The 15188-nt window shown below is 43.4% G+C and overlaps 2 protein-coding genes across 7 annotated transcripts in view; both read left to right on the forward strand.

Annotated features, from left to right (window-relative positions):
* Positions 1 to 1005, forward strand: part of SANBR (SANT and BTB domain regulator of CSR) — a 37288-nt gene extending 36283 nt beyond the window's left edge. For 3 of the 4 annotated variants that reach the window (XM_069954170.1, XM_069954169.1, XM_069954172.1), the window contains 2 exons: positions 259 to 350; positions 805 to 1005. In XM_069954170.1, the coding sequence (XP_069810271.1) occupies positions 259 to 350; positions 805 to 841 (129 nt within the window). In that variant the 3' untranslated portion in view covers positions 842 to 1005. The remainder of the gene's footprint in view (positions 1 to 258; positions 351 to 804) is intronic. The other variant, XM_069954171.1, reaches the window with a different exon arrangement.
* A 2770-nt stretch (positions 1006 to 3775) lies between these two features.
* The window catches only part of LOC138774354 (protocadherin Fat 4-like), a 78815-nt gene continuing 67402 nt past the window's right edge, over positions 3776 to 15188 (forward strand). For 2 of the 3 annotated variants that reach the window (XM_069955123.1, XM_069955125.1), the window contains exons 1-10: positions 3776 to 3973; positions 7093 to 7247; positions 8991 to 9071; positions 9720 to 9794; positions 9980 to 10090; positions 11380 to 11493; positions 11597 to 11687; positions 12565 to 12677; positions 13950 to 14123; positions 14540 to 14662. In XM_069955123.1, coding sequence (XP_069811224.1) covers positions 3910 to 3973; positions 7093 to 7247; positions 8991 to 9071; positions 9720 to 9794; positions 9980 to 10090; positions 11380 to 11493; positions 11597 to 11687; positions 12565 to 12677; positions 13950 to 14123; positions 14540 to 14662 — 1101 coding nt within the window. In that variant the 5' untranslated portion in view covers positions 3776 to 3909. The remainder of the gene's footprint in view (positions 3974 to 7092; positions 7248 to 8990; positions 9072 to 9719; positions 9795 to 9979; positions 10091 to 11379; positions 11494 to 11596; positions 11688 to 12564; positions 12678 to 13949; positions 14124 to 14539; positions 14663 to 15188) is intronic. The other variant, XM_069955124.1, reaches the window with a different exon arrangement.

Genomic DNA, 15188 nt, shown 5'->3' on the forward strand with positions numbered 1-15188 from the left:
AACTGTTTGGGCAAGAGCTGCATGGACATCAATAACGATGTCCGTGCAGCTCTTGCTAAATAAATATCGGGCCATGTAATAGGCCCAGTAAACGAGCGCAGATCCAGCAGGTAGGTGCTCGTTTATAGTGTTGATCGGACCACCATCGGCCCATGTAATAGGACCCTTATACTGTTTCAGGAAGAAAAGCGAAGTCTTTATATAATACTGAACAAATCCTTTTACATAGGGTTTCGCTGAGTGTCTCTATTTCTTCAGCAGGCAGGTGGAATCTACTCTAGACTAGAAGCTCAAATCAAAGCCTCAGTTCAATCTAATGCACGGCAGAGTAACACAGAGAAGAACCCCAGGTACTGTATATGGCAAGCTATCTACGTCTGCAGATACGCTGTACATGTGGTATACATGCTGTATATCTTGTACAATGTTCATTCCATTATTAATTATTATAATAATAATACAATGAACTTACAATGAACTCCAATTGTTCAGCATTTGATTACCGGTAGCTGAAGAAGTTGGATGTGGCCCTAGGGAGTCCGGAAAATCGTGGATATAGCCTATGGCTGTGTCCTTGTTTCTCAAACTCCCTAGGGCTGCATCCAAGTTCTGCAGCCACCGGTAATCAAATGCTGAACAATCGACCTCTTTCATGCTTGAGTTACGCTCCATCTGTAGTCCTTACATTGTCACATAACTGTACATGGTCATAGTTTAAATTTAGCTAAATAGTCATTCCCATGTATATATCAGATTCCTATACCTGGATTATTCAGCTAATATATACGTGTATTTTTTTTGCAGGGCCAAACCTCGTTTCGGGATTGGACGGCCAACATAAGTATAGGCTTTATACCTGTATGTATGCTTTTAAGAATTTATTAGCATTCCTGATTTGTCCATGGGGACAGTGGATATTTATTAACACTTTTAATGTATGCTTGACAAGTTCTTGCTATTTGGAACATGCTAGAATGAATTTGCTAATATCTTATTTAACTTTATATGCTCTTTTTTAAAATAAACTTATTTTAAACAAAAATTATATTTGTCCGTTCTACTTGCTTATTCCTAGGAACTTGTGTGATCATCACATGACCAGGATATAGTTAGGCCTCCTATACATGTTCAGGTTTTTTTTAAGCCTGAATAAAGAGGGAAAATAGTTGCTGTCCTACAAGTTATGTCGCAGGGATGTAAAAAAATGTATTCTTTTGAAATCGATACCTGATTTATCTTGTTTCTACACACTTTAATTTTATCGCCATGATATGAAGCACAAAGTGCTCCTTTAGGCTATGTTCACACTACGTAAAAGTACTTTATGCGCCTGTGAACTCTGCCTCCACTTCAATGGCAGGCCACACTCAGGGACTCGGGGTGTTCCCCTCTGTGCCCCTGAGGGAACTATACTACATGTTTGGTGGGAATGTCCTGCAGGGCTGTGGAGTCGGTAAGCCCCAGCTCCAACTCCTGAATTGTATCAGGGACCGACTCCTTCATAAATGACACCAGGGAGTTATTTATCTAAGTAGTGTAAAGTAGAACTGGCTCAGCAGCTTCTTCATAATGTTCTACATGATCCTGGGGCAACTTCTGAGTGAATAAGGCAAACATATAAAGCCGATTCTCCTGTGTGTCTGTGTGTGTGTGTGCATGCGCAGTGGATGCAGCTAGTTTCCAGCCTCCATGTCCTGAACAACTCAGAACTAGACTAGATGGAGCAGGTGGTCTTTTTCTGCTGTCAGTCTTCTATGTTTCTAACTAAATATTCACACAAAGAAACACTGCTAACAATGCCAGATACCTGTGATATAGAGGTCAGACATAGGCCTAGATTTATCAGCTCTCTGTGCACCCACAGGAACTAACTGCTCAGCCAGTCAGTGACTGAAGTTGTGTCCCTCCTCACTGTGGGCACGGGGATGGGTAAATAGGACTTCTTTATTATGATACCACCACCCTCTGCCCCCCCCCCTGGATTTTTTCACTGTTGCCCAGAATACTTTTTGAATTTTTGCCCCTTTTTTTCTTTGAAACACACATAAAGCATGCTGCAGCCATAGCGCGCACACACACACACACACACGCGCACACACAGCCTGCTGCAGCCATAGCACACTATAGAAAAACACAGTCTTTTCTGTATTTCACAGGAAATCTTCATATTACACTGCTGCTCATATACAATCATCCAGCATCTAGGAAGAGAACAGCACAGATCTCCCCACACACAGTGAACTCTTCCAGCTCAGAAACAAGCTGCTAAATAGCAACTGCCAACTTTTCCCCAACCACCCCTATCTAATAGGGCCAGTGCTTTATTACTGATATATGGAGGAAACTAAATGTATGTGAGAAAGTGTTTTTCTGGTTTTAATAAATAAGGTCCTTAGATTGATAGAACATCAAATATATAGATGAGTAACTTTTATGAAATTCAACTCTCCGAGTTGTTACAACTCTGACTCCACAGCTCTGATGTCCTGCTATTTTACATTTCTGGTCCAAAATTCTGACACTACATAATACGCTAATGGGGGGACAAACCCATATTACCCCAAAAGTTAGAGAGTTTCAAAAGCCTCAGCAAAGGCTGCAGTGAGCGGGGTAGAAGCCAAGAGGATACTGGGGAGCCTGGAAATGTAAGTATTACTTTATTATCTTTTATATACTGTTTCATCAGCCACCGGCTGTGACCTTCCTTTTAAACGGAGCGAAGCGCGGTCGGCAGCTGATGACAACAATCAGTTGATGACTGACTTCTTGGCTGGTTGTCGTCTTTATTACACTGGGCAAAATCTGCCCGATTCTGTCTGATTGGGCTAATAATCTCCTCAATCTGACAAATTTCAGTCAGCACTATACATTTATATCAGGAGGACCGGATATTGGGTTTATCCAACTATTATACCTGTACATACCTTCATCCATTATTTATAGCTAAAATCTGCCGTTGACACTCGGATTTCGCCAGTGCATGTGCATTAAAACAGATTAAAACAACAATTACCCCATTACATGAGGCAAATCTGTGTGTGGATGATCCATGGCACATCCAATGTATGTGAATAAGGGTTCAAACACCCCACTGGAAAGGTTAACAGAAAGTTAGCAAGTTACCCATAAATTTCATTCAAGTAACTCTGTACCCACAATCTGCCCCCCCAAACCGCTTTTACCTTCAGCTGCTATCCGAAAGTACAAGTGGTTTGGGGGGGTCAGATTGTGGGTACAGAGTCACTTTAAATATTCAAGTCACATTTGCACCCTCAACCCTCAGCTTTTTCACTATTAGCTATAATATATGGCTATGATGGTCACCACAGCATTTAGCTGTCATACCTACCAAATAATTTTTGTACCGACATTAAAAAAAAAAAAATTCTATATTTCTGCACGGAATCACAGATTTCTCTCACATCAAATAAATCTGCATGTGAATCTGCATCAAAATTGTATAGACGGTTAAAAAAAAACTGCATAGAATTCAGTGTGAATAATTTGCAAAGTGAATACGCCCATATTATTAATACAGTGAGCATCAGACGTCACGGTTTCAGGGAAGGATTGATACGTCTTTTGCCTAGTTTCTATAGAACTGAACAAGATCAAATCAAGCAAATATCTAATAAATTAATATCTAGAACAAAAGTGACTACACCACGCTATGGAATCAAACAATCCAAACTAAATATTTGATCCAAAATATTTACTGAAGACACTGAGCTGCAGGCACTTGTCAGTCACATGGATTCATCAGGGTGGGAGAGCAATGACAGTGCTACATGGAGGTGTCTGTCGGAACAATATGACAATATGAGCAAGAAGCTGTCACCCATTGGGATTACAACTACAATAAGCTGGCCGACAATTATAAGAGAAGAGGTTCCTTATTGACCAGTGAAGATGCTCCGACCATTACTACATTATTTGCTTTTATGTTTTGTTGCTTTGAACCTATTTGCACGAGGTAAGTAGTTACTTTAGTTTCATAGGAACATAGTAGATGTATAGCATGTATATAGATTTCTTCCTCTTGTATGCTCTGGTCCTTATGTACACACAGGGGATGTTCACATTTTTTTAATCATAAAATCAAAAAGTCCGTCCATTTTGAAAATCCGGGAGCCAGCTGCCGATTTTCAAAATGGCTGGACTTCTCTTTTAAATAATAAGGTCCCTTGGAGTTTCTAATTGTTTCCTAAATAATTGCAATTGCATTGAGATTCAGAAAAATACCCAATTGTGAGCTGCAAGACAGTGGTCTTTGAGAGGTGTCCATGCTAAAGGTTTTTATTTCTTTTTGAGGGAAGGAGATGTGGGTAATTGGGAAATACACATAATTCATAAATTTCACATGGCGTTTGCTCTGGGTTACCCCTTTATGTTTGTTGTTGCTCACATTTTGCATGGTACTGTGCAGAGGGTTAAAGCGACTCTGTAACCACAATCTGTCCACCCCAAACCGCTTGTACCTTCGGATAGCTGCTTTTAATCCAAGATCTGTCCTGGGGTCTGTTCGGCAGGGGATGCAGTTATTGTCCTAAAAAACAACTTTTAAACTTGTGCCCAGATTGTGCCCAGATTGTGTATGCATTAGGCTGGCCCAACCCCTCCGCCCCTCCTCCCCGCCCTCCTCATGATTAGGAATGCTCCAGGCAGATTGTCTCCTATTCCTCAGCTATGTGAACACTGCACATGGGCTGGATCGTTAAGGCACCTGTGCAATGTTCAGACAGCAGAAAATGTTCTAGTGGCATTCCTAATGATGAAGAGGGTGGGGAGGAGGGACAGAGGGGTGGTGCAAAGTTAGGGCACAGATATTCTAAGCCCCGGCCGCTGGGCACGGGGCTGCAAGTTTAAAAGTTGTTTTTTAGGACAATAACTGCATCACCTGCCGAACGGACCCCAGGACAGATCTTGGATTAAAAGCAGCTATCTGAAGGTACAAGTGGTTTGGGGTGGGCAGATTGTGGGTACAGAGTCGCTTTAAAAGGGTTGCACAGGAAGCAGAGGACGGCTGCTCACTTCCGGCAATTCCACATATTGAAAAGTAAGCCTTTATAGAGAGGTCGGATGCAAATCCTGATCAATACATGCAGGCAAAACGATGCTAGCATGCAAAATACAGTGCATGATGTTGCATCCCAATGATTGGGATATGCACCCGCCCACTCCTCATCTTGGAAGCCTTACTTTCAAGATGTGGAATCTCCCAAAGTGAGCGCTGGGAGAGCAAAGGGCTTCAGCATCTCCTGCTCCTTTAAAAGCTATGTAGACCTTGCACTGATGATGATGATGATGATGATGATAATATTATTATTGTAATATTCTAAATAGTCTTTATTAAAAATGTCTTACTGTTTAGCTTTCATTCAGGGAAAGATCAGATAAATCCATCAGACTTGGACAGACATTTTCAATGTTAGAGGTAACAGTTGGGGCAAGGAAGCCCCAGCTAAGGAAGTAGATAGAGGGGAGAGAAACTTTGGTGGACAGCTCACACAGATTATAGAGATAGATCTGATATAAGCCACCCTGGAGAGAATATCATAGGCTGTGTACAGGCTTTGAGAGCTTATTCAGTATATAGTAGATGCTGTACAAGAAAAACTAAGCAAAATCTTTAATAAAAACCTTGATTATCAAGACTGGTGTACAAGTATGCTGGTCTTAAATTAGGCCCCACACCCTTTTCCCCAGCCAAATTCACTAAGAGGCGAATCTGCGCCTTCAGCCTGGCTTACGCCCCTGCCGTAACTTTGACAAATGTCTCTCAGAGTGTTGGTGTAATGAGGCACAAATTTTCTTTAAAGGAGTACTCTTCCCCTATTCATTGGTGTCACGGCCGCGCCGGCGTCCCGTGCTCCGGGTTGCCGCCACGACCTCTCTCCGCCCCATGCAGCCACCGGGGTCCATGTGCAGAGACCCGGCGCTGCTACCTGTTCGGCCCCGGGGGGCGCCTTACCTCGCCCCGCTGCTGTCTACATCTGTGCCAGCCGGCCGGCGCGCGCATCCCCGCCCCTAGGGCACGCGCACGCCGGCTGTCTCAGATTTAAAGGGACAGTCCGCCCCTAATTGGAAGTTGCACCAATCACTCCCTATAAATCCCAGCATGCCCTGTCCCTCGTGTTGGAGCCTCTACATGCTTCCCATAGCGTTTGGCCCAGCTCCCTGTTGTTCCTGACCTCAGTCCTTGTTCCTAGTCCCTGTCCGCTGTCCCGGTCCCTAGTCCCTAGTCCCTAGTCCCTGTCCGCTGTTTACCCATTGTTCCTGAGCACTGCCTGCCACCTGCGGTTACGCCTACAGACATCTGCCTGCACTATCATCTGCCTACTGCTCCTGCCACGCCTCCCCTGCTGTCACTAGCAACCAAGCCAGGGTTAGCGACCTGGGGGTCGCCTGCCGCAGCAAGTCCGTCCCGCCTTGCGGCGGGCTCTGGTGAAAACCAGCGGTCCCTTAGACTCCGCTCCCTGGTGCGGTTAGTGCCATCGCTAGTGACGGTTCAGTGGATCCACGACTCCAGGCGTTACAATTGGATAAAGAATGAGTGTCAAAGCATGGGGGATCTTACTTCTAAGATCGTCCACAATCCCAAGAATAGGGCCCGAGTCCTCGTTATAGATGGAGTGAGGAGTCACATGCCATTCATTGTCTATGGGGCTGCCAGGGAGAGCCAAGCACAATACTTGGCCATCTTTCGAGGCTCCAATTAAGAATTTATGGAGTGGAGGTGGGCATATGCGACTCGCTGCTCCATTCATAAAAAAGGGCTCAAGACTCTCTTGTTAAGGTCATAGTGCCTTTTGGCAGTCAGACACCCTCGCCCCCTTAAATTATAGACTGGTGTAAACTGCCCCCAGCAGCCAATGACAGCTTAGCTTTCAGCTCAGGTACTATGAAAGAGGAGCTGTGATTGGTTGCTGTGGGCAGTTTACACCAGTCCATATTTTACACCCTTTAATAAATCTGGGCCTTAATATCTATCCTATACTTAATACCCCTTAAAAAACAGAAGCAGATTCCAGAAGCACATTGCACTGTAATATTATTAACCAATATTGTGATTTTCCTATATTTTTATCCCAGGAGGTGGTGGTAAGTCATCATCATTTTCCACACTCCATTTAGGAGGAAAGAATAATTGGAAAATAAAGGATTTGGATGATGGGGGATTGAAACATGATGGGATGTTGAAGGATTCTGCCATCTCAACCACAAAACCAGTGAATGCCCATAAGCTGGTAACCTCCTTATACTTCTATAGACTTATATACTTAGAAAGCTCCTAAACATTAGAAGTTTGTTAAAACTGTTTTGAAATAAAACAATTCAGCTCCATTCACTTAAGTGGAACATTGCTGCAAAACCACATCCAAACTGAGGACAGAAGAGGTGCTATATCCGAGTTTTCCAGGTGGTATCCTCCCTTTGCACAGAGCCGGCAGCCTAAGGGAGATGAGCACAGATCAGTTTTACTTTGTACAAAGTAAAACTAAAACTGATTCGCTCATCTCTAGCTATATATTTACAGAGCCATACTTTCAAACTTTTTGTAGACATGTGCACATAGCTTTCTTCCACACAGCACCATCAGTCGATGACTTTCCATGTCAGGCTGGGTTCACACTATGTTTTTGCAATCCGTTTAACGTATCCGTTTTTAATTGGTTACTTTTAACGGACAGAAAAACACTACTTTTGTGTTCCTTAAAAAAAAAACGCATTCGTTCCGATCCGTTTTTTTTTATTTATATATATATATATATATATATATATATATATATATATATATATAATGTAGGTTAATGAAAAAACGGATCCAAACGGATGACACACAATTGCATCCGTTTTTGCATCCGTTCTTTCCATAAAACGTATATGTTAAACGGTTTGCAAAAACGCAGTGTGAACCCAGCCTAAGTCAGTGTTGCACTCCAGTAGAACTCTTAAACTGTCACTCCATAATTATTAATAAGGGTACAAACACACTGGGCGGATCCCTGCCCTGTACATTAATGGGCAGACAAACTCGCAGCAGGATGGACATCCCACTGCGAGTTTGTCAGCAGCCCACCCCGTTAACCCCCCCGCTGCCAGAGCGTATACATCACCTGGTCCCTGCTCCTGCTTGCTTCAGGGGCTCCCGACATGTCCCGCTCGGCCAATCAGTGCACTGCCCCGCCGCAGCGCACTGATTGGCTGAGCGGGACGTGAAGACACCGGGAGCCCCAAAGCAAGCCGGAGCGGGGAGCAGGTGTAGGCTCAGGCGGCGGCGGGTTAACGGGGCGGGCTGCTGACAAACTCGCAGTGGGATGTCCATCCTGCTGCAAGTTTGTCTGCCCATAAGTTTACAGGGCAGGGATCCGCAGCGGGTTTCGCTGCGGATACGCCCAGTGTGTTTGTACCCTAAGGAAAACATCCATTTTTGCCCATAGAAACATTAACGTACATAATATCTTTTCAAGGACCTGTAGAAATACCTTCAAGAAGACACTGCATTGAGATCTTTATTGAGGTCATTATTAAAGGAAAACTCCGGGCTAGGGTGATTTTTGGCCTGGGGAGTCCTGTGGAGGATGAAAGAAGTAACTCCCCTGCTCCAACACTAATGCCAGTACACTGCAGGCCCTGTCTTGGCTGCTTCATCTGTGGGGACCTGGAAGGTGACATGTTAGGCCCGCTCAGCCAGTCAGCCGAGGTGGGACCCTGCTATGGCCGCTGACTGGCTGAGTGGGCCAGGCACGTCATGTCCCAGGTCCCCACTGAGACTCAGGAGCGGCTGGGGACCAGAGCTGTGGGATACCGACACCAGTGCTGGAGCGAGGGAGGTAAGAGCATGTTACTTCTTTCATCCTCCCCCTCCCAGCACTCTGCCAAAAATCAACCCAGCCCAGAGTTCTCCTTTAAGGTTTCAATACCATCTTTGCTGTTAAGTATTGAAAATATTAGTCAAGTGTAACCACATCTTATTCTCTTAACATCAGAAAATTCCGAGTGTGAAGGACAAACCTGATCGCATGCCGGTGTTTGTTCACAGTTACAGTTACAGAGCATCCGTTCCAGAGGTATGACAATTATTTTTTTTTCCTTGTTAAAATAGTTTGTCAATTTATCTTGTATATCAGCTGTTTACCACATTATTAATTATTATTAAAGGCATTTCATGCAAAGTGGTAGAAGTTGTCTTACGAATACCCATTACATTGAAATGGGCTCAGGCCTTGGGTATAAGGAGTACTCACCTGCCCTGATCCCCCACCACTGCCATTATGACAGAGCCTGATCCCACTGCACAGCACTTTCTAGTCTCAGTCTTGACACAAGGAAGTACCTGCTTAGCCAATCAGGGTGGGCTACCACCAGGGGCGGATTAACTTTACCATAGGCCCTGGGCAGTTCACCAAGCCTGGGCCCCCCTACCCTACTGTAACTATGGCAGCACTAGCGTGATTTTCATTGTACAGGATAGATAATATCATGATGCCATAATTTGGGCAAAATCACAGCAAAAAAGCAGCAATTTTTTGCAAATCATGGCAGAATTGTAGCCAGGAGACAATACACCACTGAAAGTACAAGTGTGTTTGGGTGGCCGCCCAAAACGGACCTGTTATAGTCCGCTACTGGCTACCACTAATATATAAATTGGAATACCTCTTAATTGAATACGTGTTGCATAAACCATTAGTAACTATTCGTTTTCTTTTCATCAGACTTATGAACTGAATACTTTAATACTAAAAGTAGAGGCCAGAGAAACACATACATCTCTCAAGTATAGTCTGTCAGTAAGTCTCTTGATTAATCCATTACATTGGGCAAGGGTCTGGACGGAATTGAGGGGGGGGGGGTTAGCTGACTGTAAGAGCCTGTAAGAGACGTGTAAGTTAAGGTAAATGCATTGAAAATTACCTGTAAAGACATTTGTAACATAACTGAAACATTTACTTTCATATTTCTCTTTTCGATACAGGGACCAGGCAGCGATTATTTCCATATAAACCCACTAAATGGAGAGATCACATTGGCCAAACATCTGGAATACAACAAGATTAACAGATTCAACCTTATTGTCAATGCGGAGGTAGGTCAGCCACACATATAACTATCGTATTGTCAGGTAGGGTACTGGAATGACACGTAGACAAGTGCAGCCCTAGACTGGCACACGCCCCAGCTGTCCCTACCTACTTGCCACAAACAGTACTAAAGATTTACTGCGGACAACTGGTCGACAAACTTTACACTGAAATAAGTGCAACACAGAACAAGACAAGACAAACAAACACAATAAGGAATGGTCAGGAAACAAGGTCAGCAACAGACGAGCAGCGAAGATACAAAATCAGAATCCAGGAAGCAAAGTCAGGGTACGAAATCCAAAAGGTCATAATTACAATAACAAACAGTCAGGAGAACGCTAGGTCAAGGCACAAGGCGCTATCACAGGCAATGGGATATGACCAGGGGCTGGAATTTATAGTGAACAGGAACCTAGGTGCTGACAGCTAATTGGCTAGGTCAGCTGTCAGTCACCATCAAGGGTACACCTGATGCCGATTGACCGGGGGTGGTGAAGCGCCAGCCGCGGCTACATACAAAAGAAAAGATAAACATTGGTTTGCCGGGGACGCGATCGGCAGGCCCCTGGCAACCAGTCCCGCTCATCAGCAGAGCGTAGTGACGTCTGAGAGCGGCCTGAGACCTGGACGTGCAGGGCGGCTGCTAGGGACTGCTAGTCTTGTACTCCACCTTCAGGAGACAAGTTGTGTTCCTGTGTGTCCCTCTTCACCTTCAGAAGAGAGGCTGGTGCTCTGCTGTAACAGATCCTGGCTGTCCGCCTGCTCAAGTGCCTGGAGTATCTTCTCATCTGGGTGTCGTTCCTGTTATTCGTCTCCTCATCAAGTCAAGATTCATACCGCAAGTACTCTAAGTCCACCCAGCATCTCTATTCTTCTCTCACTACTACTCCCATCATCCGGCACGATTCACCTCAGCCTATGCAGCACCACCATAGCTCTGTCTATACAAGTCTGCTATATACCCGGTTGCATCCGGAAGAGACTGTTGCTACCAGTTACCTCAGTTACAATAAAATTGTAACCACCGCTGTTACTGAACCCTGGCATTGGTGTCCGTTTACTGGTGCCCTGACTAGGTACAGCGAAGAATCGCATGCCCAGTAGCAATTATACAGCTGTGCCATCCTCAGGCCCTGTACTGTGACAATCCTATACCATGCAGCTGCCCTGGCTCCTGCCCGCTCACAACACCTGCACTGCGAAGTGACCCTCACGGGTCAGGGCATCGCATAACTATATATTTCATATCTCTTACAATAATTTATAACTATACTATCTATATTCATTTAAGGATTCAATGGGCTTTTCCAGCTCTGTCCCAGTTCTTATAGACATACGAGATGTGGATACCATGGACCCTCATTTCATTTTTCCATTATATGAAGGCTCCATTTCAGAAAATAAGGTAAGGTATTATTTTTAATCCTATATTTTTTATTAGCATCGACCTCAGAATATAATATACAGTCTACTTGTTCATGAAGATGATGGGACTTTCTTACTTGTAGAGAGGCATCTTATCTATGCACCCAGAAGAAATAAAAGCTGTCGATGGTGATCTTGGTATCAATGAGACAGTATATTACTCCATCAGCAAGGGTAAGTGTTGTCATAAGGGTTACATAAGAACCTTCCAGCTGTTTAAAGGGGTTGTCTGCTTTACAAAAACAATTTTCAATGTCCCTGTTAGGGAATTCAGAGTACATTTACAAGAGTTCCTCATTGGGAACCACCATCAATAGTAAGACCAGAAGGCAACTATAAGAAGAGTGTCTGATTTATACATGCATCTAAGAACACAATGATGGTGGTGCTGAAGGAAATGTAACTTTGACTTTTTTAACAGTTCTACCCCTCTGTGGACTCCATGTTTGTCAGCTTTCACTGAGCTCACCACTAGAGTGGGTGGAGATTAGCTGCTGAGATCTTCAGGGACCCCAAAAGGTCCCTGAAGAGAGGTAGGGCTACCAAAAGGTTCCCTGCCTCTCTTATGTCCACATCTACTGCAGATTTTATGCTGTGTAAATCAATATAGCAAAGTTGAACAAAGTGTATAATCCACATTAAAGGTGAACATACATGTAGCAAACCCTCAGAAGTAGCAGCAGCAAGAAGGACATTATAGAGAAGTGCTGAGGAATGTAAGCTGTGAACCCAGCATTAGGGTGAAATAGTACGTCAGAAATGTCTATATCTGTGTTTTTAGATTTCTTCTAGCAAAAGCATTCTTCTCCCTTCCCTTTCCTTAAAGGGGTTATTTAGGCTTAGAATAATGTAGCTGTTTTATTTCAGAAAGCAGAGGTACCACTTTCTTAACAAGTAAAATAGATTCAGGTACAAGAGACTTCAAGACATTTCTCATGGAGATGCCATTATAGGAAATAACATTAGATGATAATGATGAGAACAATGTGACCTGCACATGGGAGTAGACAGCAAACATTCACATGATACGGTATTTGTTGTTCTATTGCAGTCTACCCTCCCCAGTTTAGGGATGTGATTTCCATTGACCGATTCAAAGGGACTATATCTCTTAATAAGGAAATTGACAGAGAAACTGTCAGTCTTCTCACTGTGCAAATTAAGGTAATGTGTTCTTTAATGATGAATTAATAATAAATAATTCATAGCCCGGCTTCAGGTTATGGATTAAAACAGTAGACATTTGATTGGGTTTTATTGGACTTGGGATGATCAGAGGGGCTACATGTATGAGATCATAGCTAGTAGTGTGGGATGGAACTGGAAAAGTGATAGAGAGGGAAGTATCTAGTTAGGTATTGTACAATGGGGCGGCTGGCACAATACTTTGGGGCCTGGCACACAGTACAGGGGGGCATGGCAGGTACAATACATGGGGCACGGCACACAGTACAGGGGGGCTTGGCAGGTACAATACATGGGGCACAACACAGTACAGGGGGCATGGCAGGTACAATACATGGGGCACAACACAGTACAGGGGGCATTGCAGGTACAATACATGGGGCACGGCACACAGTACAGGGGGGCATAGCAGGTACAATACATGGGGCACGACACACAGTACAGGGGGCATGGCAGGTACAATACATGGGGCACTGCTGGCAAAATTCTAGTTGGCACGGCAGGCTCAATACAAAGAACACAAGTTTAGTACATGAGGGCACCACTCAAGCGCACAGCAGAAGCCCCAGAAAGAGGTGCTCTATAAGGCTGGGTTCACACTGTGTTTTTGCAATCTGTCAACCTATCTGTTTTTAATTGGTTACTTTTAGCAGACAGAAAAATGTAGTCAACACTACTTTTGTGTCCGTTAAAAAAAAAAACATCCGTTTTGATCCAGTTTTTGTTTTAAAAATGGAAGTCAATGAAAAAACGGATGACACACAATTGCATCCATTTTTGCATCTGTTTTTTGCATAAAACCTATATGCTAAACGGATTGCAAAAGCGCATTGTGGACCCAGCCTGACATGCGACCGGCAGGTACATACTGGGCACAGAATCAAGGGGCAACTAGGTCAGCATTTTATAACAAGATCAATATTAAATGGGTTATCCAGCATTAAAAAACATGGCCACTTTCTTCCAGATACAGCACCACTCTTGTCTCCAGTTTGGGTGCAGGCTTTGCAACTCCGTTCCATTGAAGGGAATGGAACTTAATTGCAAAACACACCCGAACTAGAGACAAAAGTCGTGTTTGTCTCTGGAAGAAAGTAGCCATTTTTTCTAACGTTGGATAACCCCTTTATGGGTATTAGCACAGAGAGACACAAAGTGCGGTGGGGAAAATCTTTGGGGATGAGACCCTTCTTTCTATGTATGCCTGAGGCTTGAAGTATAGATTAGTAATGACTATATCATTTGCTTTAGGCTGTTCAGCAGAACAATTACTTAAAAAAAGCTTATTCTATGGTGCGGATCACCATCTTGGATGAAAACGACAACAGACCGCAGTTTTCACAATCCATCTATGAGACATTTTTACCTGAAGACTCTCCACCTGGATCAAGGATTCTTGTTCTTTCAGCCAGTGACAAGGACCAGGTACAACATAACCCATCTATATAACAAGCCAGTCATGTCCATCATCAAAAAGCATTTGATATTGTCACAAAGTTTAATTAAGGAAATCTACAAGGCTAGACATTAGGAATATATACTCCCTGCAATGGATCATGTATACAGAACAAGCTTGTTCATTCAGGGATCTTCCTCACTTGATCTTTCTAAAAAGTAAATTACACGTTCTACATTTTATTAGCAGAACTCCTTTAATGTGTCCATTTTTCCAATAGTAGTAAAAGAGTCTTGGAATATGTCCTTCATTATCCTAATGACGTCTCAATAGTTTTAGAGACGTCATCATTCTTCCTCTTGACTTGTCTACCCCTTTGCCCCTATGCAGAAGTATGTTTTTTGTGGAACAATCCTTCATTTTCTCACAAGATCTTTTATTTTAGGATGGATTATCCAATGGACATTTCAGCACTAATAATACTATGTTCTCTGTGGATAAAAATGGACTCATGTATTTTATTAATGGCAAGCTGGACAGAGAATTAGCACCAATAATACATGTCCAGGTAAGACATTGTTGGTACTCCATGATGTACAGTTACTGCTATGCACTGTATTCCTGGTCCCCAGCATGGCTCACCATATTATTTAAATCCCCCAGTTTGGCTCCACATGTCATCCCTCCCTTTGCTGCTTCTTCCCTATCACTACGTATTACTGCTACTAGTATTTAGTATACTACTCTATGTATTATTTATTACTACTAGTATTTATTATACTACTCTATTTACTATATATTGTCACTATTATTTATTATACTACCCAGGCCCCTTGCTGCCCCCAACGTTCATGTTGGGAACTGCAAGGCTTCTCTGATTAAGCGTTGCTACACAACATGATTGATACAGAGCAGGGTACACTGTGTACTTTAAACACATCTTAGAATTTACGATACTGCCTATGAATAGCCCTGCAGTTTCCATCATGAACATTGGTGGCAGCAGAGGGCCCTTGTCACCCAAACCACGGTGTCAAGCAAGGTAAAAATTTGTCCAAAAGTGTCGAAAACACATTGAAAATGGGGCACAAGTT

This window comes from Dendropsophus ebraccatus, chromosome 15, assembly GCF_027789765.1.
Source record: "Dendropsophus ebraccatus isolate aDenEbr1 chromosome 15, aDenEbr1.pat, whole genome shotgun sequence".
Lineage (NCBI taxonomy): Eukaryota > Metazoa > Chordata > Amphibia > Anura > Hylidae > Dendropsophus > Dendropsophus ebraccatus.